This window comes from Podarcis liolepis (genome assembly GCF_965112155.1).
Source record: "Podarcis liolepis genome assembly, chromosome: 1".
Lineage (NCBI taxonomy): Eukaryota > Metazoa > Chordata > Lepidosauria > Squamata > Lacertidae > Podarcis > Podarcis liolepis.
Genome location: NC_139554.1, coordinates 73,798,453 through 73,823,925, shown reverse-complemented (window position 1 = coordinate 73,823,925; position 25,473 = coordinate 73,798,453). Strand labels below are relative to the sequence as shown.

The following is a 25,473-nucleotide window of genomic DNA, read 5'->3' as shown; positions in this document are numbered from 1 at the left end:
CGCCATCCACGAAGCGTTCCGGAGGTGGAGACATTTATTGATTGGGGCACAACACAAGGTGCAAGTGTGCACCGACCACAAGAATTTAGAGTATTGGAGAACAGCTCGAGTACTCAACCAACGACAAGTCAGATGGGCCCAGGAATTTTCCAAATTCCACTTTGAAATTTGTTATGTGCCAGGCCCAGAAAACGTCAGGGCGGATGCCCTCTCACGCAAACCAGAGTATTTGGAGGGGGAGGGGGCAATCGAAAAGAGAACGATTGGGCCGAAAAGTTGGCGCTGGCAGAATTTGCCTACAATAATGCGGAGAATGTGTCCACAGGGATGAGCCCCTTTTTGGCTAATTACGGGTGTCACCCCAGGGCTTTTCCAGGGGAGGGAGGGGAGAGATGGAGCGTCCCAGCGGCCGAGCATTTTGTAGAAGAAATGGAAGCGATCCATCAGCAGCTCCAGCTCAACTTAGAAAGGGCCAAGGCACAATATAAGAAGCAGGCAGACAAGAACAGGAGGGAAGGTGAAACCATAAGGGTGGGCGATCAGGTGTGGCTGTCAACCCAAGGGTTGCCGTTCAAAGGGGGCTGTAAGAAATTGAGGCCCAAAAGATTGGGACCCTTCGAGGTCATTCAGCAGGTCAACCCAGTGGCTTTCAAACTCCGGTTACCCAACCACATGAAATTGCACCCAGTGTTCCACAGGTCGTTACTGTCACCATACAGGGGGGGGCGTGCAGGGGAGCACGCCAGGGGACCAGCCTTGGAAGAAAGGGAACGCAGCAACCATGTAGCGGAAATTCTCGATTCCAGGTGGAAGGGAAATCAGGTAGAGTATTTGGTGGCGTGGGAAGGGGAACCGGAGTCGGAAAACACCTGGGTGACTGCAGGGGAGGTCGATGACGAGGTTTTAACAGAAACGTTCCACCGAAGATTCCCTAGGAAACCACAGCCGGTAGAAAGGTTTAGGAGGGAGTACTTTGGCACCACCGACGAGGAACAGGAAATGGAAGGATTCGCGGAGTCGGATTTGGAAGAGGGAATAGACTCCGATGACGAGGAATATCGAGAGACGAGGGACAGTAGCAGGTGGAGGGAAGTGTTCGAAACTTCGGACGATGATGAAGGTTCTTTCAGGGGTTTTACTTCCTCCCAGCCCGGAGGGGAGGAGACGGGAGGGGGTGAAGGGGGCCCTGGAGGGGAGGTGGATGTCAGGGAACTGCCATCGGAAGGACAGGAGGTGCAAAGGCTCCCTGAGGTTGAAAGAGACGTAGCAGCTGAAGAGGGAACCAGTAGGGGGCGAGCAGGAACTTCCAGGGAAAGTGAGTCGGAGGGATGGCTCAGAGACGTTTCCAGCGAAAACAGTGGAGAGGTTTCAGGACCTCCTATAGGGACACCCACTCCTCGCCGGAAACTGTCACGCAGAGAGTCCAGAAGACGTGTTTCCGTGAAAGAGCTCTTATGTTGGAAACGTTTCCGAAAACAACCACTTTCGGATTCTACTAGCGATTGACGCAGCCATGCTGGAGGGGCTCCGTCACAGGCAGAGGTTTGAAAACCTGATCAAACTCTGAGGGACTTGCATTTTACGCACAAGCAGCTCATCATCCCATCACAATAGTGCTTGATTTTGCTTCAAGGACCTGTTGTTAGTATTCAGGCCTGTGAGCCTGTGAATGTAATCCTACAGTGTATTTACACCCCCATTCCCACCCCAAAATACTATTAAGGTTGTGGTTGTTTTTTTGCTCTTTATTCTGTTGATGTTCCATATGTGCCTGCTGTCTGAGTGCATGCAGACACATGTTCATTCCTAATAAGCAGATCCTCTTTCACCCAGTGTTTGAACAGCAGTTGAAAGAAGATGCAGTGGTTTGTAAAATGCCTAGCAGCAGGCATTAAGAATCCAGTTATAGCAGCTGTCATCAGTAGAAACACACAGGTGTTCCCAGTAATAGGTGCAGTTTTATTTTATAACATACACTTGTGTTTTTTTCTGTGGCTCAATATTTGTAACATCCAAAGGGGTAACTTGCAATAACCTACTTGTTGTTGTTGTTGGGATTGCAGCATACAGGAGGGAGGCCAGCAACATAACTTCACTGTCCTTTGAAGACAGAGGGGGCTTCAGAGATTCATTGAAGGTTGCTGTCCTAAATGAACATAGGGCCACATGCTATGTGGCAAAGTTTCTATTCAGAGTGTGCATCTGGGTAAGAATTAATGTCTAGCTGGTATTTAGTTTAAGTTCGCATTTCCCTCCTGTACAAATACAGGGAAGTGCTGGTTGGTCCTAGTTTTTCAGAAGTGGGAATTCACACAGTGAAAGATACACATGTGGGATTGATACATTAGAATCTACATTCAAGTTGCATTCTTTTTCCTGCAATGCAATGTTTTCAATGTCTGAATTGTATCTTTTCCTAACATTGGTAACTTTTTGAAATCCTGGATTCATGTGTACTATTCTTCTGGTTAACAGTCCATTTAATTACAAATATACCTAGGCTCAGTGCGTAATATTTCTTCATCCTTGCACTACTGATCAAAAGCTTTTTATTAAATCTAACAGTGCCAGAAAGAGAACTTTACTTAGTGGAAACCAAGGTTCATGCATTTTCGGGGAAGGTGGTTTGTGTTTTTTTCCTGAGCAAGAAAAAGAGTTTGGACCTCAATTAACCTATGAGTCAGTGCTGCTGCAGGCCAACTCTTCTTTCCCTTTGATCTCCCCACTGCTTTGTATTATAAGACTGGGAATTATCACCTCCCACTTCAGTTTTGCTCACTTTACTTTTCCAGTTTACAGACACCTTCACGTCAAGCTCTGTTTATAATCCCTGCTCCCATCTCTTCCCAGACTTATCAGAGGAATTGTTTATATAAAACAGCAATTCAAAAATATGCATTTTAAGAAGAAAGTCGTATTTCAGTTACATCCTTTAGATAGCTGCTATATGGAAATATGTATAGAAGCCAATAAATATTTTTTTCTATTGCTCAATATATGCATGTGCAGGCAACTTAGCATCTTTTATGTAAATTCTTATGTACCTAACTCTACTAAGTAGAGTTTATAGCTGATGGGAGTCACAACTTAAGTACCATTGAAGTCAATGTGAAAACTTAATCCAAAGTTAGTTTGGATCCAAATAAATAAGCATACATAGAAAGGCACTGTGGAAAATAACTTTAGACACACACTTGTGTACAGAAGTTGTGGCACAAAATAATTTTACCAAATAAAAAATAGCAGACAGATGTTAACTTTATGACAGATATCTACATCAATCCCAGTCTTATAAAGGCATCAGTACAATTGTACAGTGTAAGATACTTAATTTGTGAACTTTTAAGGATGTTTCAGTTAAATGCCCAGTGTCTATTCACTTTCCTTTTCAAAGTGGTTTTTCAAAGAAATGCTGTGTATGAGCTTTTCGTGTTTGGTGTAATTTTTTTAACCCATTCCAGACCTATCTGAATAACATGTATTTTGACTTTCCTCTTTATTTTTTTCTTCCCACCCCCCTTTTGGTTAACATGATGAAACAGATGATAGTGAAAGTGGGAAGAAAATTTCTTGATAAAAGCTGTGAGGTGACAAAAGCTTTCTCTGGGCAGTTTTGCTACTAGATTCATGGCTAGTTGGCTTATTACAGTCCTTGGAGAGTTAGAAATAGGGTCAAATAGTGATGTGAAACTGTGCTGTGGTTTTGTAAAAATCGCAAACAGCAGCTTCGGACCTACCGAAGTGGGTTGGTTTTTTTTTGTTTGGAAACAAAATCCAGATTTCTTCTCTCATACTTTTAATTGAAGAGGAGCTTTTGTTTTGCTTTAAAAAAAACAAACAAACCAAAAAACCCCACCCAGCATAGATGTCTTATGTGTGTAATTCTCTGAAGTGGCACCTTTTAATTTACTTAGTCAAAATAGGAGCTTAGACTTTTTTGTGGTGTGTTAACTCTCCTATTTCTAATGCCTGCTAGAATATTTTATTGCTGTTGGTGGAGTCACTTTGGTGGAACCAAAATAATTTTGGTTTTCCATTCTTAACCAAAGAAAGGGTGTGTGTAGAAGTGTAATCCTTCATTATTTTCACATTTTACTACCCATGTTTTCCTTTATCCATTGCATCAGCACTCTTTTAAGATTTTGTCCTCAGAGTCATCAAAGAAGGCAAAAACTGCAGATTTCAAAAGGTGCAGCTCCATCCCCATTTTGGTTGTCTTCATTCCTACCCACCCCACCCCCACTTTCCTGGGAAACTAACATTTTAATAAATATAATTCCATAGGTCGTGTGGCATAAATTGATTTTATGTAGCTCTTTGTCCTGGCCATAAAATGTATCACACCCTACGCTCTTCTAAGTAAACCATTAAAAATGGGTTACAGCTATACTAACAAATGGTGGTTTTTCACATACTGTGTATTCATTTTAATAAAATCTCTCTTGCATGAAAAATCACATTTAAGTCATTGGGAAAGATTATTTGCATATATTCCTAAGGGTGAGAATTGACATTCTAGTACAAGGCTATAGAATGTAAAGCAAATACACATTCATTCATTTATTTTAATGTGATGTGATGATAAAAAATTATCAAAATTCATCGAAGAACGCTGAACTCCTGGAAATTGCTGTTGATAACTGTCCAAGCTTACATTGACGTCTTCCTGTTGACAATTCATATTTGATGTCTGCTATTTGTTCCATAATGGAGTCTGGTCTTGTAGCTTCTGACAAAGATCTATGCCTGAAGTTTTTTTTTATGCATATTGAAAGGAATTGTGCATTACAAGTGTGTTGAGTGGGTCACTGTTAAGTTTTGTAAAAGTTCGTGTTGCAACCAAGAAATTCTGGGCAAAATTCAGCCAATGAAATTATTTGGACTTTGAAGTTCTTAACGTGTCCCAGATCATGCTTGTTCTTATTTGATTTTGACTGTATACACTATGTTCTGCATAGCACCAAGCACAGTATTTGCACTTAAATGTTTATTACTGTAACTTTTAGTAGGAATGGTAAGGTAAAATTCCTCTTGGGTCACCCAGCGCTATTGTCGATGTTTATCTCACTTGAGATACTGTGTCTATTATTTAACCTGGTTTCCCCTCGCCCCCCTGTTCCTTAATTTCATCCAGTTATGTCTAGACAGCATCTGTGAGTTTTGCCAAACACCTCACCTTTATGTTTAGCCTGTAATAATAGGAATGGTCTACAATACCACTTGTAAAGGTTTATGAACTTTTGCCCTCTTTCTAAACTTCCACACACACCCTCCCCCAAACCTCCTGGGCTCCCTAAACTATTCCTTCCCATCCGTTTTTCTCCTCCCCAAAGGGGAGGAGAAAGCCAAAGTGAGAGCATTTGGGTCAAAATTAAGGGAGAGAAGAATAACAGAGACCTCATTGTGGGAGTTTACTATAGATCCCCAAGCCAAACGGAGGACATAGATGATGCCTTCCTGGAACAGATGGCCAAGCATGCAAAAGGAAGGGAGATAGTAGTAATGGGGGACTTTGCAAGGCCAGTGAGGAATCTGTTTGACCTTATGCTCTTGGCTGAGTTTGACATCCAACAAATATCCGGGTAATTAAAGTCCCCCATTACTACTTCATTGTCCAGAAAGTGGGAGAAGCAACAAGAGGAACAGCCATTTTAGATCTGGTCCAAACCAATGTTGATGACCTGGTTAGTGGGGTAGAAGTGGAAGGATCATTAGGCGCGAGTGATCATGCTCTTCTAAAGTTTACTATACAGAGGAAAGGAGCAGCCAAGCATACTAGGACTCAATTTCTTGACTTTAAGAAAGCCGACTTCATAAAACGTATGAAGTGCTGGGTGAGATCCCATGGACAGTAATAGTAAAAGGAAAGGGAGTTCATGATGGCTGGGAGTTTGTTAAGAGGGAGATAGTAAAAGCACAACTTCAGGCAATACCAATGAGACGGAAACATGGAAGGTGCCTAAAGAAGCCAGGGTGGCTATCTAAAGAACTTTTAACTGAGTTAAGATTTTAAAAGGATGTGTACAAAAAATGGAAAAGGGGGGAAACCACCAAAGAGGAATTCAAACAAATAGCCAGCACATGTAGACACAAAGTCAGAAAAGCTAAAGCACAGAATGAACTCAGGCTTGCTAGAGAGGTTAAAAGCAACAAAAAAGGCTTTTATGGGTATGTCCATAGCAAAAGGAAGAACAAAGAAACAGTGGGGTCACTCAGAGGAGAAGATGGTGAAATGCAAACAGGGAACACAGAAAGGGCTGAACTCAATGCCCTCTTTGCCTCAGTCTTCTCCGATAAAGAAAACAATGCCCGACCTGAAGAATTTGGAGCAAATGATTCAGCAGAGGAAACACAGCCCAGAATAACTAAGGAGATAGTACAAGAATACTTGGCTAGTTTAGATGTATTCAAGTCTCCAGGGCCAGACGAACTGCATCCAAGAGTATTAAAAGAACTGGCAGATGTGATCTCAGAACCACTGGCAGTCATCTTTGAGAATTCCTGGAGAACAGGCGAAGTCCCGGCAGACTGGAAGAGGGCAAATGTTGTCCCTATTTTCAAAAAGCGGAATAGAGAGGACCCAAATAATTATCGCCCAGTCAGTCTGACATCAATACCAAGGAAGATTCTGGAGCAGATCATTAAGCAAACAGTCTGTGAGCACCTAGAAAGGAATGCTGTGATCACCAATAGTCAGCATGGATTTCTGAAAAATAAGTCATGTCAGACTAACCTGATCTCATTTTTTGACAGAATTACAAGCCTGGTAGATGAAGGGAACGCAGTGGATGTAGTCTACCTTGATTTCAGCAAGGCATTCGACAAGGTGCCTCATGATATTCTTGTAAAGAAGCTGGTAAAATGCGGTCTTGACTATGCTACCACTCAGTGGATTTGTAACTGGCTGACTGACCGAACCCAAAGGGTGCTCATCAATGGTTCCTCTTCATCCTGGAGAAGAGTGACTAGTGGGGTGCCACAGGGTTCTGTCTTGGGCCCGGTCTTATTCAACATCTTTATCAACGACTTGGATGATGGACTCAAGGGCATCCTGATCAAATTTGCAGATGACACCAAACTGGGAGGGGTGGCTAACACCCCAGAGGACAGGATCACACTTCAAAACGACCTTGACAGATTAGAGAACTGGGCCAAAACAAACAAGATGAACTTTAACAGGGAGAAATGTAAAGTATTGCACTTGGGCAAAAAAAATGAGAGGCACAAATACAAGATGGGGGACACCTGGCTTGAGAGCAGTACATGTGAAAAGGATCTAGGAGTCTTGGTTGACCACAAACTTGACATGAGCCAACAATGTGACACGGCAGCTAAAAAAGCCAATGCAATTCTGGGCTGCATCAATAGGAGTATAGCCTCTAGATCAAGGGAAGTAATAGTGCCACTGTATTCTGCTCTGGTCAGACCTCACCTGGAGTACTGTGTCCAGTTCTGGGCACCACAGTTCAAGAAGGACACTGACAAACTGGAACGTGTCCAGAGGAGGGCAACCAAAATGGTCAAAGGCCTGGAAACGATGCCTTATGAGGAACGGCTAAGGGAGCTGGGCATGTTTAGCCTGGAGAAGAGGAGGTTAAGGGGTGATATGATAGCCTTGTTCAAATATATAAAAGGATGTCATATAGAGGAGGGAGAAAGGTTGTTTTCTGCTGCTCCAGAGAAGCGGACACGGAGCAATGAATCCAAACTACAAGAAAGAAGATTCCACCTAAACATTAGAAGAACTTCCTGACAATAAGAGCTGTTCGACAGTGGAATTTGCTGCCAAGGAGTGTGGTGGAGTCTCCTACTTTGGAGGTCTTTAAGCAGAGGCTTGACAACCATATGTCAGGAGTGCTCTGATGGTGTTTCCTGCTTGGCAGGGGGTTGGACTCGATGGCCCTTGTGGTCTCTTCCAACTCTATGATTCTATGATTCTAGGTGTGGACTGAGCAAGGCAGAATAGAGTGCTACTATTACTTCCCTTGATCTGGACAATAGACTTCTGTTGATACAGCCTAGAACAGCATCTGGGGTTGTGTGTGTTTTTTTTTTGTTTTTTTTTTTTTTGCTGCTGCATCACACTGTTACCTTGTGTTAAGCTCGTGGTCTACTAAGACCCCTAGATCCTTTCCACATGTACTACTGGCAAGCAAGGTGTCCCCCATCTTATATTTATGCAACTTGTTATTCCTGCCTAAGTGTACATAGAACCTTACATTTAGGCCCAGTTCTCCAATCTCCAGCACCACAGTTGCCTTTCTCCTATGATTTTTGGAGATTTCAAAAGTCAAAGCTAGCCTCCTCTTTTCTTCTGATGGGAGTTTCACTATTTGCCTCAACAGGAATGGAGCTTACTCTGGACTCTGAGAAAAAAAAAATCTCTGCTTTACGTTTTATGGCTGTTAGAGGACTGAATGTGCATTTAGTATTGGTTTTCCGCAAATTGTTCTATCTCCCTGACACACACAAAAGGAGCAGGGTGACTGTGGTGTTGGAAAGAGGGAATCTTTTGGTAATAGTATAACCTCAAGGGTGAATGAGAGAACATGGCACAATTTTCTTTTTGTCTTGAATCCAAGCACTGGCTGAAACAGCTCATCATAATTAGAAGCTTCTCAGCAGCTGTGGATAACCTTGAAGGTTGCACTGGGTCCCTTTTATTACCCTTGGCTCTCCGCTGCATTGTAAATAATGTCTCATTAAAAAATGAAAAGCTTTGTCTTCCAGAATTAACTTTATAAAAAGGTTACACTCTACATCCTGAAATGTATCTCTGGCTGAACCTCTGTCCTCCCCTGTATTAAAAAAAATAATTCTGAGGAATTTGTCAAAAGCTTTTAGTAGAATTGATGTATTCAGCTTAGCTGTTTCGGTTTTCTGAAAACTAGTAAGCACTCATGCTTAATGACAATAATGTTTCTGGAGGGAAAAATCAGAAAGAGATTGAAATTAGAGTGAAGAGGAAATATTTGTTCAGGGGGAAAGTGCAAGTCTGCAAGGGCTAAATACATGTTGAAACATGTTAGTGAGTCACTGCACTCATTACCACTTGCTTGCAGTTGGCAAAAAGGTTTAATAGTCCTACAGATTTCCAAGCTCTCCTTTCTTTTAAAGGAAATTAAAATATTGCTTTTAAAGCACAAAATCAAGGAGCATGAGTACTATTATATATAGTTGCATTCTCCAAATTTCATAGCCATTTCTTTAGCTTTTCAAAGGAAGATGTCTGCCCTCCGAAATGATGTACTGCAGACATCTGTCAGTTAGACATGGGGCTGGGAGGACTGTTTATGGTTTTGTGAGAACGGCTGAAGAGTTGGCTGAGGAACTGCCTTCTTAACTTTTCCTTCTCTGCAAAGTTTTCTCTCCTGTTAGCCTTGTCTGCTTATGCCAAGCCACTTCAGCACTGGGCAGTCAGTTTCTGTCTGAACTTTGATTAGTGTGTTTCTACTTTCAGAATTGCTTGAACATTTTGTGATTCAAGGCGACTAATGCAGAACAGAAGTAATACACTATAACTTACATAGTCTCTGTTCACGTTGAACCAAACTATGGCACGCTGGCTAGATCTTCCTATTTGGAGGGGATTTTATTTGGGAACTAAAAAGGTGATGGAAATCTGGTGCCTCAACATGGGCATGCAAATTTGTCTGCATAATTCCAACTCCAGCATTCTACCATCTTTAACTGAAAAAGGAGGGTTCCTAAACTTGGCTTTGAGGGGGTCAGGAGAGCAGTGTGTGGGTGGAGGAGAGAGGGGATCATTCCACATGGAAGTTGAAATGCCCGTACAGACAGAGCAGTGCTGGTTTATTCATTCATCAAATTTGTATACTGCCCTTCAGCCACAGATCTTGGGGCAGTTCACAACATAAAAACACAGTATAAAAACATGTTGAGTTCTACCCATAGTGTCCCCCTTTTAAAAAGTGTGCTTGCAGCACCCATTACTAGAGACATTTAGTAGTAAGTGTTGCCTCAGTTGTTGTTTTTAAGTATTGCTTTGGTGCTTTTCCTTATTCTTCCATGGATTTCCAAGTCTGCCTACATACCATCATAACATATGGCTACAGTTATATGATTATGATTTCAGGGAACTTTTTTTTTTCATGAAGAGGAAAACATCTGGATTGGAGAATACTGTAAAGTGAAAAAGGTTCTGCTCTGTAACTGACCATAGTATTAAAGGGGGCTAAAATAATAATAATTTTAAACATGTAAGGGAGATTTTAAAAGCAGTTTTGTAAAGACCTTTTACAGTGGTGCCTCGCAAAACGAAATTAATCCGTTCCGCGAGTCTCTTCGTCTTGCGGTTTTTTTGTCTTGCGAAGCACGGCTATTAGCGGCTTAGCGGCTATTAACGGCTTAGCGGCTTTAAGAAAAAGGAAACAAACTCGCAAGAACTCGCAAGACATTTCGTCTTGCGAAGCAAGCCCATAGGGAAATTCGTCTTGCGGAACGACTCAAAAAACGGAAAACTCTTTCGTCTTGCGCGTTTTTCGTCTTGCGAGGCATTCGTCTTGCGAGGTACCACTGTACTGCTAAAGCTTTTGGAACCCCTATAAACTGATGAGTTACCCTGAACTTGAGGGGTAGCCAACATGGTACCCTCCAGACGTTGATGGACTACAATTCCCATCAGCCCCAGCCAGCATGGCCAGTAGGGCGGTTCATAAAACACTTTGTTTTGAAAATACCTGCTCCAAAGGTCTACTCTTACTACACATGGGATTATATAGCCATATCTGAAATTTCATGCATATCAGTTAATATCTTGACCCTCCTCCATGAAAATAGCTGTTTACTTGGCCATTTTCCTATGTCGTAAAGGCTGAAATTTCAATTCAGTGGAGCAGGGTCAAGATATTAACTGATATGCATGAAATTTCAGATATAGCTATATAATCCCCAGTGTAGTAAGTCAAGACCTTTGGAGCAGGCATTTTCAAATAAAAGGTTTTTTTATGAACCGCCCTAATGGCCAGTGGTCAGGGAAGATGGGAGCTCAAATCTCCAAAATCTGGAGGGCACCAGGTAATACTCCCAAAGTATTTCAGACAGTTAAATTACACATACAATACATTAGCAGTACAATATCAAAGCAGCACAATACCAATTTAACTTTTAAAATTCAAGTATGCTATTATGGATAACTAATATAACATATATGGGACATGGGTGGCATTGTGGGTTAAACCACTGAGCCTAGGGCTTGCCGATCGGAAGGTCGGCGGTTCGAATCCCCGCGACGGGGTGAGCTCCCATTGCCCGGTCCCAGCTCCTAGCAGTTCAAAAGCACATCAAAGTGCAAGTAGATAAATAGGTACCGCTCTGGCGGGAAGGTAAACGGCGTTTCCGTGCGCTGCTCTGGTTCTCCAGAAGCGGCTTAGTCATGCTGGCCACATGACCCGAAAGCTGTACGCCGGCTCACTCGGCCAATAAAGCAAGATGAGCGCCACAACCCCAGAGTTGGCCATGACTGGACCTAATGTCAGGGGTCCCTTTACCTTTACCTTTAATATAACATATAGTTAATTATCTGTCTTGATTCAAAATCAGGGCTGCTGCAAGATTCTAGAAACACTCAGAATTTGGCAGTCTGTAGGTGTTGGCATATTCAGGCTTTGGCATTAGCACAAGCCAAGACATAGATGCCTCCTCTGCACCTGTTGTGGTTTGCGTAGTACAAATCAGGCGCATTCCAAGAGGCTCCATGCACATTGAACTTCTGAGCCTCCAGGTACCCCTCTATGCACACAACACATCCAAGCTTATGTGGCACCATGGGAACTTCTAAGTTCCATCAGCATTCAACACCCTTTCACAAGGGATAGTTCTAGTTAGAGTTGGATTAAAATATGCAGTTTAATGTGTCTTTAATGATGGATCACTTAATTGTAATGATCTCAGCCCTACCACAAATGGGATCCTTTTGTCATATTCTTTTGTACAAGCTGCCAGATACTAGTGTCATCTGAACAACTTTACTCTTGTTGTTTGCTTGGAGGAGTCTGCATTACTTTCCAGGGATTAATCCAGCTGGGGAATGTTGTATGTTCAGCTCAGTGTTAACACAACAAATGATGAACTCACACATGCTTTCAAATAAACTGGCATAAAGCCACAGTCATTAATGTCACTTGACCTACGTCTGTCAAGTCCACACAGTAACTCCCACAGCAACTATGAGTGGTGGTAGCAAAACTTTATTTAAGCCCAGAACGACCCCAGTCATGTATGAAGTAGGATAGTGTCCCCTTTTTGTATGTGATGGCCTGGGACTCGGAATCGGAGTCCACACCGGATCCTTTGCCCCAGGCGGCATCTGAACCTAGTCTGGGGCCTGATTCTGAAGAGCCCCAGGCTGCACAGGTTCCCCTGCAACAAGCACCAGCTGGGCCGAGTCAGGGGCCTGAGCCTGCCCTGGCTCCAGATGTGGGGATTACCTTGTTGCCTTCAGCTGGGCCATCACTTACAGCTGCTCCACTACTAATTGGGTCAGGAGAGGTTGAGGCGGCCTCTGGGTCTAGTAACCCACCGACATTTCCCGAGCTGCAGAGACCGAGGTCTGAGAGGAGGAAAGACCTGAGTACTCGCAGGAGGAGTGCTCACCTTCGGGCGAGACAGGGAGGTGAGTCACCAGGGGATCAGGACCAGCCATTACCCTGACAGAGATAAAAGGCTGCTAGACCCCACCCCAGGTTGTGGGAGCAACATTGCTGTTTGCGAGAACCCGCCTGTGATCCTGTGCCTGACCTTGCCTGGTTTCCTGCCTTGTGTCCTGCTTTGGCCCTGCCGGACTGACTCCTTGCAGAACCCTTGGATTCGGGACCGGACCTGGACTGCATTACCCCCGGGCCCAGCACATTGTAGGGTGGAAGTGAACAGGTGGCGAGTGGTAGTTGCTTCTCCGTCAGCAGTTTTCTGCCCAAGAGCACTTTTCTCATCAACTCTTGATTCCAGAAGCTTGGTTGGGAGAGAGAAAATAGTCAAGATGAGACTTTGAAAAGTAAGTGGTGAAGGCAAATAGTGATCTGCACCCCCAGGATGGGTCTACCACTATTGTGTTTTCTTTGAAGCTCAGATTGGTTGAGGACAAGGAGCTAAGACTAGTGAAAGGAAAATGTAGATAAGGATAGCTCAGTCAGTAGAGCATGGAACTCTTAATCTCATAGTTGTGGGTTAAATGCTGTGCAAATATTCCTGCTTTGCAGGGGGTTGGACCAGATGACCATTGTGGTCCCTTCCAACTCTGCAATTACACAATTCTGTGATTCTAAGGCACATTAGAGACCTGGCAATGGAGGCAGAAAGAATGCTGGCTGGTACCCCATAGCATCCCCATATCCTTTGTCGTTGAGTCCACTCTGACCAACTTGATATACACACTCAGTGATAACAACTTGATTGAGGGATTTGACTGATACTGGCTGATTTTAAAATGTTAGTTTTGGAACCTTATACCACACTGTTAATGACATATTTTTGTTTCAGGCACATGCCTGTCTGACATGTGGTCACTATAGTTAATGGGCTTTTGTTTGTACAGTGTACAGTTTGTTCATGGGTCCTGCAAGCAGCTTTTTACCCTGAGGGCTATCAGTCAGGCTATTTTGTTCATGTTTTTATTATCAATAGCTGAAAGGATCGAGCAATAACAGTGCCATTGTCCTGTGGAAGCACTTTATGCATCCATCTGGACAGATTTGGCAGGTGTGGCTGAGTATTCCACTTTGTGGCGGAAAATCGAGCATGCGAGGCCACTTTCCATAAGTTGGATTTGTTAGCATGAGTTTAAACGGGGGCTGTCTGTGCTGGGAAGAGGCAAATAGCCCCTGCTGAATGTCCAAGGTACTTCCATCCTCTCTGCTTTCTGCTGAAAATTCCAACCTGGAGGCAAGCGATAGTTTTATGGAAGCCGAAAGTGGTTTGAGAGGCTGGGCGTCCCATGGTGTGCACGGACACATATTCTCACACACACCTTTTTGTGCCGTTTTCACCTATGGTCCAACAAGTGAAGGAGTTTGCTTTAGAACTAACAAACAAACCTTGCCAAACTTGTTTAGCAACGTCAAGAGCGGGATCAGTGTATGCGCCATAAGCGGTGATCCCTCTTTCAAGCTGCTTGTTAAATCTTTTCAGCAGTCTCCAATTGTAGGTCTCATAGCCTTAATTACTTTAGAAAAAAGACTGCAGAGGTTGCATTGTAATGTATTGTGGGTCCTCAGGGAGTTCTTCCAGCAGTGAAGATGAGGTCATACAACTGGGTGAGGTGTGACATACAACAGGGTGGTGGAGTGTGTGTGTGTGTGTGTGAGAGAGAGAGAGAGAGAGAGTGAGAGAGAGAGTGCACAATGAAGGTGGGTAAAGGTGCATGGACTATCTAAGGCCGTTCCTTTCCATGGAGCTTGTTCCTTCCTTTTCTATTTGCCAGACATTTTTCATAGCATTAATATCCAAGGGGCAAGAATAAGAATAATAAAAAGAATTTGCCACACACTGCTTTGCTTCACAGGAAAGCTAAGAAGGCATGGAGTGTTGAGGTCCTGTTCTGCAAATAGTGAAGCCATGTTCAAGTATACAGAAGATCCTTGATGTGATTATTAATTTTTGGGGGAGTGGGTGGTTCATGAAGAAAATGGCACAAGTAGGATTGGCATTGCCTCCACTCTTACACTACATTCAACATTTTTCGCCCAGCTTGGCACCAAGCATGGCACAGTATGGCCGTACCCTTGGGTCCACAAATTGTGTTTGGATTTCCTAGCCAGTCACTGTTTGCCCTCTCTGCCTGTTCCTTTCAATGCCCCTCCCCAAGTTCAAGAGGAGGAGGGGGTTTTACTTATTTGCACTGTGGTATGAAGAAGGCAGGATAAAGCAGGAGTCCTCTTATGCTGTTTCTCATCTTCCTCAAACTGCTGTGCAAGTGACAGGAGACTCAAAGCCCAAAGAGCTTGAGGAAGAGGCAGAGTTTTGTTTCACCAGTGCAGAGATTTACATAAGGAAAGAGGGGGGTGGGGGCTCATGCTATTATTGTGGGATCTTGTGTTCTCGCTGCTTGTTTTCTGGAATATAGTGATAGGTGCCTTTGCCTCATAATTTTTTTATTTTTATTGTAAAAGAACACCTTTTTAAATTAAGCTTAAGTTCTCAGATAATTTAACTTGCTAAGAAAGATGCTGGTGACTTTTTGGTATATATAAGAGCTGTTGTGAAGTCTGAAATTGGCAGGCACTACTTTCATTTTGCTGCTAGGAAAAGATCTGTATTGTGCGTCCTGCGTTACCTCTTCCAGATTGTAACTGGATACATTTTGTGTTGTGTTACATTTCAGGCAGCTGTTCTTGATGTACAGCCAAAAAGTACATGCTCATATGCTTAACAGCTAGACAGAAATGGGACTTGCATTGAGCCTGGCTGCCTTTGCTTCACACAGAAGAATTAACCACATTAACTGTTTCAGCATGAAAAGTAGCTTTCTGATAGTTGTAAATATTTTGTTACTTACTGTTCAGAGAAATTTGGGTTCAGCATAGCCTCTTAAGGTTCAACAGCATTGAATGGCATTATTTCATAGAAATTTTGCAGTCTTTTCTTCTGCTTGCAGATGGCTTGTACACTAGTAATCTGGCTTTCCTTCTCTGAAGACCCCCATCTATCACCTTTTGGACCCCACCCCCATCTATCACCTTTTGGAAGGATGGCTAGACTTAAACGACTACTTCTTCCTTTCTTTTAACTTTATAGCTGCAGCGTACCTTTCCTTTCCTCCTGCAGATCCTTACAGTGCAAAGGTTTGGCCTGCTACAGAAACCACGGAGGGAAAGTAAAACCATTTCCCTGCCAAAATTGTGAGAGCTGGCTCTGTACAGAGCTGCTCCCATCAAAAGAACTGGAGGAGAGACAGGGGAGTACACTTGATAGGCTGCGAAAATCTCCCAAGTGGAAATGCAGCACTGGGATCCATCAGTGTGCCAGATATGGGGGCTCTTTGGGGGCTGCTGCCCCACCTGGCAATACCAAGGTCCTATTGTTTCTGTTTTAATTTTGGGTGAGGGTGTGCCCAGATTTTCAGGCGGGCAGAAGCTGTGCACCCTGCTCCCCCCACACCAGGGCCTAACACCCAGCAAAGAAAAACTGTCTGCTACTGCATACCTTTCCTTTTCTTTTCCTTACCAGCTGGAGTGAAGTGCTCAGAGCAGGGGTAGGCAACCTAAGTCCCGGGGGCCGGATGCGGCTCAATCGCCTTCTAAATCCAGCCCATGGATGGTCCGGGAATCAGCGTGTTTTTACCTGAGTAGAATGTGTCCTTTTATTTAAAATGCATCTCTGGGTTATTTGTGGGCATAAGAATTCGTTCTTTTTCTTCTTCAAAATATAGTCTGCCGTCCGCCCCCCATGGTCTGAGGGACAGTGGACCGGCCCACAACTGAAAAAGGTTGCTGACACCTGACTCAGAGCAAACAAACAAAAAAGCCCTCTTGCCTCTGCTGGCTGGTTAACCCTTTCTTGAAACGCATAGGTTTAGTGGTGTTGGGTTTTTTAATCCAAAATTATTTTCTGGTGCTTTACTTTTAATGACAGCAATCTTGTTCTCATTTGTCTTTTCCCTCATCTGGAGTACACTGAATGGAAGTTAGTGCAGTATTTTCAGGGCTGCAGGCTGGGATCCCCTCTAGGCTTCCAAGCTATCGTTCTGTTGAAATGTATTTCAGAATCTGTTTTTAATGCTGCAGCTCAGCCCTAGAACTGTTACAGCAGCCTCCTTTTATTTTATGTTGTGAACCACCCTGAGATCTATGAGTAAAGGGCAGTATACAAATTTTAACAACAACAACAATTGCTCAGAAGTAAGCCCCACTGTGTTCAAGGGGCATAAAAAGGTAAAGGACCCCTGACAGTTCAGTCCCATCACGAACAACTCTGGGATTGCGGCAATCATCTCGCTTTACTGGCCGAGGGAGCCGGCGTTTGTCTGCAGACAGTTTTTTGGGGTCATGTGGCCAGCATGACTAAGCCGCTTCTGGTGAAACCAGAGCAGCGTACAGTACCTATTTATCTACTTGCACTTTGATGTGCTTTTGAACTGCTAGGTTTGCAGGAGCAAGGACCAAACAATGGGAGCTCACCCCGTCACGGGGATTCGAACCTCCGAGCTTCTGATTGGCAAGCCCTAGGCTCTGTGATTTAGACCACAGTGCCACCTACGTCAAGGGGCATAGTGCCTATCAAATGCATTTAAAATTGCAGTACAAAGATTAAATTCAGTGGGACTTAACTTCTGCACTCCGTGCAAATAAGCATATAGTTAATAACTGAAAATTGTGTTTTGTTTTGTTATTGCAATGGGATCTAGGCATGTTTCATTTTGTATGAAAGCTCTTGCTTCCCATTTCCATCTCTGAAGAAAAATGCTCCATTCAAGCAACAGGGTTTTGTATGCCACATGCGGAGTATTCCTTCCCTCGAGGAACAGGGATAGTTCTGCACACACTCTCCATTAGTACCACTGGATTATATTCAATGCGCTCTACGTGGGGCTACCTTTGAAGGTGACCCGGAAACTACAACTAATCCAGAATGCGGCAGCTAGACTGGTGACTGGGAGCAGCCGCCGAGACCATATAACACCGGTCTTGAAAGACCTACATTGGCTTCCAGTACGTTTCCGAGCACAATTCAAAGTGTTGGTGCTGACCTTTAAAGCCCTAAACGGCCTCGGTCCAGTATATCTGAAGGAGCGTCTCCTCCCCCATCGTTCTGCCCGGACACTAAGGTCCAGCTCCGAGAGCCTTCTGGCGGTTCCCTCACTGCGAGAGGCCAAGTTACAGGGAACCAGACAGAGGGCCTTCTCAGTAGTGGCGCCCACCCTGTGGAACGCCCTCCCATCAGATGTCAAAGCGATAAACAACTACCTGACATTCAGAAGACATCTGAAGGCAGCCCTGTTCAGGGAAGTTTTTAATATGTGACATTTTAGTGTATTTTTCATCTTTGTTGGAAGCCGCCCAGAGTGGCTGGGGAAACCCAGCCAGATGGGCGGGGTACAAATAATAAATTATTATTATTATTATAAATTATTATTTGCAAGATAGGTTACTTCAAATGATATGTTACTTTTAGTCTCTGGGGCTGCAATCCTATGCATATTTACTTGGAAGAAGGCCCCACTAAATTCTGTATATCTGAATAAATATGCATAGGATAGTATCTTTATATTAAAGATTGCAGGGGAGTACAGTTTCAAAACACAAAGAAGCACCCCTCTCTTTACAGTGGTACCTCGGGTTAAGAACCTAATTCGTTCTGGAGGTCCGTTCTTAACCTGAAACTGTTCTTATACTGAAGCACCACTTTAGCTAATGGGGCCTCCTGCTGCCGCCACGCGATTTCTGTTCTCATCCTGAAGCAAAGTTCTTAACCCGAGTTACTATATCTAGGTTAGCGGAGTCTGTAACCTGAAGCGTCTGTAACCCGAGGTATCACTGTACTTGGGTATCTCTTCCTGGCATTGCCACAGGAAAAGCTCAGGTCATGGCCAGGGCATGTTTTTCTCCAAGGAACACACTGCAAATCATATCTTTTTAAAAAAGGAAATGTTATGAGACACATAGTTAATTAAATTGGATTAGCCATGCAGCGGCTCTTTACTCACTGATTTACTTTGCTGTATTGCTCGTGGTTGAGAGAAGGCAGGCTGGTGTAGAAAAATATCAGTCTACGAAACCAAAAAAGGGGGGGGGGGAGAGAATGTGGCATTTCTTTCTATTTAGATGGGCAGAATAACAATTCTAAGGAGGTCTAGATTTTATGAGAAATTATCCAGCACACTTGGCTATGTCTACATTCTGGGAGTGTTTGTGTTTGTGAGGCGGGCATAAGAATGAGACCAAGAGAGATGTATTTTTCTGCTGGCCAGTACCCCCTCCCCCACACATTTTAAGCATCCCTGTTGCAAGTGTTAGGCCACATTCACGCCACACATTTAAAGCACTACGAGACCACTATAAGCCGCCATGGCTTTCCTGCAAAGAGTTCTGAGAGCTGCAGTTTGTTAAGGGTGCTGAAAGAAGACCCCTGTTTCCCTCCCAGAGCTACGATTTCCAGAGTTCCCTGTGAAGAGGCATTGGTTGTTAAATCACTCTGGGTTCTTCGGGAAGGTACTTCCAGTCCCATCTTTTCCAGGGCACTCATGCTTCATATAAAAGAACTGCAAGCAGAATTTATCTCTTGGTATATATGGTAAACTAAGCAGAGTAACCACTGTATATTTCTGAGGTTCTCCTATTAGAAACATATTCTTCTGTTTGGTTTGAATTTGGCCTTATGAGCATTCACGAAAGTCTTATTATCCTTGGTTGCATAACTTGGCTAAAGGGGAAGTCGCAAATACCTTCACCCAGATGATCTGCTGATTGTACCCTCTTCCTAGATGAAGGACAGCCAGTGTCTGGAAAACAACAGATTTGCTGTTGCAAAGGATGGAAGCAGGGATGTGGCAGGGATGGAAACCTCAGACCCATGGCATACTTGGCCCACCAGGTCTCTCCATTTGGCCCATGAGGTTTAAAACAAAAACAAAAAAACCACACCCACCTGCTCAACACTATCTGGAGCCAATAGTGAATAATCACTATGGCTTTGTTTTGAGCTTTGTTGGGCCCACAGAAAGTAATTAGCGAGTACAGTTTTTTAACTTATTTCCTGAAGTACATGTTTACTGTTACAGATAGGTAGCCGTGTTGGTCTGCCATAGTCAAAATAAAAAAATTCCTTCCAGTAGCACCTTAAAGACCAACTAAGTTAGTTCTTGGTATGAGCTTTCGTGTGCATGCACACTTCTTCAGATATCTGAAGAAGTGTGCATGCACACGAAAGCTCATACCAAGAACTAACTTAGTTGGTCTTTAAGGTGCTACTGGAAGGAATTTTTTTACATGTTTACTGTCTTGTATCTTGGCTATCATAAAGGAATCACAATAAATTGTTAAATCAGAGTCATGCCATGGGCCTTGTTGGTGTTCTTCACATTGTTAGCCTAGAAGTTCATCTAGGCTGCTTCTTCTGACATTATTTCCCTATGGTAATTTTGCACAGGCATTTCTTTCAATCCACATCTTTTCTAAGGGTGCGAAATCCATTCATGAGCCACAGAAAATCCCAACAGTAGCCTGGGATAATCATTGATGCTGTCAAACAAATTTAATAAATAACTAACATTTAAAACAACAACTGCTGCACTCTACACAGGAGTGCACAGGGCCCAATTCATATAAGTGTAGAAGTGTGAGCTTCTCACTGTCCTTTTGCAGCTTGATGCATCACAGCAGCAAGACAAGATGCTCATGTACAATTTCTTCTAGTTTTCCTGAGTGAGAGGGCCAAAGACCATGCAGGAACTTTTCACTGGCTTGCATGTATTTTCCTTACTGCATTGGTTTAGAGTACAGTGGTACCTCAGGTTACATACACTTCAGGTTACATACGTTTCAGGTTACAGACTCTGCTAACCCAGAAATAGTAAGAACTTTGCTTCAGGATGAGAACAGAAATTGTGCTCCGGCGGCGCAGCAGCAGGAGGCCCCATTAGCTAAAGTGGTGCTTCAGGTTAAGAACAGTTTCAGGTTAAGAACGGACCTTCGGAACAGATTAAGTACTTAACCTGAGGTACCACTGTATAATCCTGGTCTCTGTTTTGCAAAGGGGAGAGCAAATGAGGGAGTATGTTGGGTTGGCCTTCTCTTCCTTCTTTCCAACCCCTTCCCATGCAGCAAGTGTAGCATCTTTTGCTATGTGACAGGTGAGGACATCATCTACTTAGGTTGCTGGGTGCCTGGCTTCACCATTGCAGCTCTTTTGCTCAACGTACTCGTTCCTGCTGCCACTTTGTATGTGGGTCATGGGATTCCATAGTATGTGGTTCCCACATGGAGGAAAGGATAGTCTTCTTTTTTCCCCATCACTGTGTGCCTTCTGCAACAGAGAGTAGAATTGCACCCTTTAAGACTATATTTCAAATTTCAGCATGTTTTCTGCATGTGAAAAACTTGTATTTCTTAAAAGCATTTTAAGCCATTTTAACCAAGGTGGTCAGATTGGGAGACAGGGAGAGAACATCAGAATTTATAAACAATAGGAGTTTAGCACTCTCAAAATTAGATTGACAGAGTATGGTAAAATTGACATTGTGCTTCCAGCTTATACCATGACTTAGTTCATCTTATTATGCTGTGAATGTAATCCTTTTTTTGGAAGCCTATCTGGAAAAATTGAACCTACTGTAGTACATCAGCTGTTTATAATCAAAGAAACATATGTTTAAAAGAGCTACAGGGCCTTTATAAACTATGTGTGCAAATTACCTTTGGAATTGGTTTATTGAGTTGTTGAGACCATTGCTTTGGGTAACTGTTCTGAAGCATTGTTATGAATTAATTGCAAACTTTTGATATGTTTAGTTTTGCTTAGGCCAGTTAATCAGACGTACATGTAATTTAATGCAGCTAATGAGCCTGCAGGAATTAATGCTTAGTGTTGCCTTTCCTTTCCTAGTGAATATTGCTTCCAAAAATAGAACAGGACCTACTAATAGGATAGATAATGCTGTTTTTGTTATCCTAGCACTTCTCTGCATGTTCTGCCAAACCCTCCCCACGACTAATAATAATAATAATAATAATAATGCAATATTTGAACAGACAAGGAGGCAGCTGAGAAAGGAATATGGTCATCTCTCCTTAGGGAGTTTAATATGCATATTGTATCATTGGCAAGGAGAATGCCAGTCCCTAATGAGTTTCTCTGTTTTGCTTCCATTCGCATGCAATCAAATTGGTGCATTGCAAATTTAATTGCTGTCATTTGGAACATAGCTGCATACTGATTTAGCCAATTTACCAGCTAAAGAGAATTATCTGTGTACTGTATTACATGTGTGCGTGAGAATACATGGGCTCTGTTGGGAGTGGGGAAGGCAAGAGGTCTGTTCCGTGCTTGGCTATGTCATGTTTGCTTTCTTATATATGTACCGTATATCCCCTCTGGGAAAGGAGGATGTGCCATGCCAGAACCCCAGCTGTGACCATTTATATAGAGTGATAGCTTTCCCAGAATCGGGAAGATTAGGTCCTGGTCCCGAGCACATTTAGTGTGTTCGAAAAGAGTCTGACACTGTGAACCTAAGTGCCTGGAGGTTAAGGTCTCTTAATTTCGGCAGAACTTGCCTCCAAGTATTGACTTCCCCTCCCCCATTCCTGGCATCCTTTTTATTTCTCTTTCCTTTTGACTCTCTGTCATTGCTTAACTTTATATTCTCATCTGAAGCTTGTTTTCATTCTCCTAAGATCTTGTTCTGCAACTTCTTAGCCTTGTACTTTCTTTCTCTTTTCTCCCCACAGGCACATTCCACATGATAGATTGCTGGTGGATTCAACCTTGTTTATATAAAAGCATTTCATAGCCCTGCCAGACAGCTGTGCTGGCAGGTCACTTTGAAAGACCATTCATGTGTATTGCAAGTGAAGCCTTGGATCCGGGTGGCACTCCTGCCATCTGGAACGGGCCCGAAATTAAATAATTGCATGTGCTTCTTGAAAGGTGGTAGAATTTACTTTTATCTGCACCTTCTCTTTTCCAGTTACCAAGTTTCCAACAGAAAGAAATACCAGAACTTCCAGCTTTGCAAACATTTGGGAACAAAGACTTAACTCTCCAACTGCTTACGTGGCAGCATATTCTTGAGCTGAAATGTAGATTTATTTACTCAAGGCCAGAAGAAAAGAGCTGAGCAAGGGCTTCTCTAAGGGGCATTGTATCTAATATCAAAAACATAAGCTAACACTGGTTTATTTACGTAAATGCTACAGCATGTCATATAAATGAAAGTTAGCATTTCATATTTTAGGCACAGCCTCTTGTCTGTATCATGTGGTGTTTTAAAGTAAGTCTTCAAAAAAAACCTCAACCCCTCAGCAGGATCACTCTTAGCAGCAGCTAATATTGTGCAAAGATCAAAAGGTTTGAGTCGGGGTTTGGATTATTTTGAACGTGGAGTTGGGGAGGGGGTTACTGCTTCTTTTTTAAGAACCTTGCACATTGACATAAAGGCTGCATAAAACCAAACAGATTATTTTGTGTATGCTGCATCTGTAGATTACTGGGACATTATCACATAGTTAGTTTTGTAACCTTTTAAAAACATTCTGAACTTAACATGAGAATCAAAACTTGTGTCTTAACAAAGCCATTGCATGCGTTTCTCCCCTCACACTGCACTGTCCATTTTGGTGCAGGGTGGGGGGTAAATATATATATATATTATTTGTTGTTTTACTGCAATGCTGGATGGTTTATGTCCAGTGGGATGCATTCAGTCTACCAAAGCATTCCTTGGGAAAGTTTTATTCTCTTTTCCACCACAACAAATGGTCTCAAAGTAGCTTATCCCACAGCAGTTGCATGCACCAGAGCAAAGGGTTTTGTGGGCAGGATCAGTCCAAGACCAAGCCAAACTGCCCAAGCCAGAGCCTTGTTCAGTGCACCACTCTCATCCTTGTATTTTCATTGGAAGATACATTAGTCACTTTCATAATTGGAACCCGTGACTGTGTTGCAAAGAGAACAGTGTGCACGTGCAAAGTGTTTCTAGTGGTTTTCCTAGTGGTGGCAGCCCCTAGACTACCTTGCCTTGATGGTCCACGTGCCAGTCACAGGTGCGGGCGAATCCAGTGATGAGCAGTGGTTTATGTTGTTGGCACCTAGTGGCCAAAAGGTGGTGCTTGAGGAAAGTTGGAACTGAGCAGGCTCAAGGCCAGACTGAAGACTATATAACAGAAACAAATAAATAAAACCAGTTGTTGTTCATCTTACTGGTGTAGCCCTAAAAACATTATACAGTCGTACCTTGGAAGTCGAACAGAATCCATTCCCCAAGTCCGTTCGACTTCCAAAACGTGCGGAAACCAAAGTGTGGCTTCCGATTGGCTGCAGGAAGCTTGGGCGTTTGGGTTCCAAAGAACATTCGCAAACCGGAACACTCACTTCCAGGTTTGCGGCGTTTGGGAGCCAAAACATTCAACTCGCAAGGCATTTGGGATCCAAGGTACGACTATTTACCCTTTCCTCCCCACTTAACAGGCTGCCAAAGGAGGTGTAGAGATCTGGACTAGCAGAGGGCTTCCACCTTCCTTTTCTCATCACTTCATTCATCTGGCTTTCCCCCTTCACCGTATCTCTTTTTCTTCCTCTGGGCTCTCCCTATCCACAAGATGGGAGTCTCCAGCATGACCGCTGTGGGCACCATGGCACCTTTAGACATCACCTTCGCTACCCACCTGAGCCCCCTGCCCCTCTCAGTTTTATTTTTATTAAATATAAATTAGGCCAAAAGCTGCATGAAACTAAGCCAAGGGTCACAAGTGGCCTCCAGCTGCAGTTTGCCCATCCCTGACCTGGTACCTCCCTGAGTGTTGCTCTCTTGGGTTCCCACCCTGTAGCAAGGTTCTGTGGTGATGCTTGATCTATACGTAGTGTCACAGGGAGTGGAGTCTGGAAGAACTCTCTTCCCCCTGCACAATTCATGTTGAATTCTGTGCATGGCATTTTTGATCCCATCATATGCCTCTAGAAGTAAAAAGGTATCAGGGAGCTCTTTTTATATTTTTATTTTTTAACCAAAATAAGTTAGGAGCTCATTGAAAGACCTGCACATTACTGGGAATAGAATTCCGCACATGTTCTGTGACTGAATATCCTGCAGTGAATCTTGAGGAGAGTGAAGGGGAAAGGAGTATTATTTTACTACCTGAAGCAAAACAGGGGTTCTCTGTTAATACATCAGAATTAATTCCACCCCTTGAAAATCCAGATTTCAGATAATTTAAGCTGTCCCTGGGGCTTTCTAAGGACTTGGCCTTTTTGTACCATGTGTTTACAAGAATAAATACTGTCAACAGAGCTATATTTTTTTCATAAAGCTGAATATGTCAAGCAATAAACACTGGCCTAGTTTCTGAGCGAGCTCTATTTTGGTGACCTCGGCCAATTCTGGCTTCTTATCACAATGCAATTTTTCACATTTAACAGATCTTAAATAGAGTAACGTAATCTGTTGGACCTGTTTTGTGAATTAGAGCTTCTTCACATATTACAATTTTAAATGTATACATTGGTACCTCAGGTTAAGTACTTAATTCGTTCCGGAGGTCCGTACTTAACCTGAAACTGTTCTTAACCTGAAGCCCCACTTTAGCTAATGGGGCCTCCTGCTGCCGCCGTGCTGCCGGAGCACAATTTCTGTTCTCATCCTGAAGCAAAGTTCTTAACCTGAAACACTATTTCTGGGTTAGCGGAGTCTGTAACCTGAAGCGTATGCAGAACAGAAATCGCGCAGCAGCAGCAGGAGGCCCCATTAGCTAAAGTGGTACCTCAGGTTAAGAACAGTTTCAGGTTAAGAACAGACCTCCGGAACAA

The 25,473-nt window shown here is 43.2% G+C and overlaps 1 protein-coding gene across 8 annotated transcripts in view; it reads left to right on the top strand.

Annotated features, from left to right (window-relative positions):
* KCNQ1 (potassium voltage-gated channel subfamily Q member 1) overlaps positions 1-25,473 on the top strand; it is a 322,417-nt gene that overhangs the window by 153,082 nt on the left and 143,862 nt on the right. The window contains exon 14 of one of the 8 annotated variants that reach the window (XM_083462726.1): positions 22,640-25,165. The exons of the other annotated variants lie outside the window; for them this stretch is intronic. Coding sequence (XP_083318852.1) covers positions 22,640-22,709 — 70 coding nt within the window. The 3' untranslated portion in view covers positions 22,710-25,165. Of the gene's footprint in view, positions 1-22,639; positions 25,166-25,473 lie in introns of those variants that run through there. 8 annotated transcript variants of the gene reach the window in all.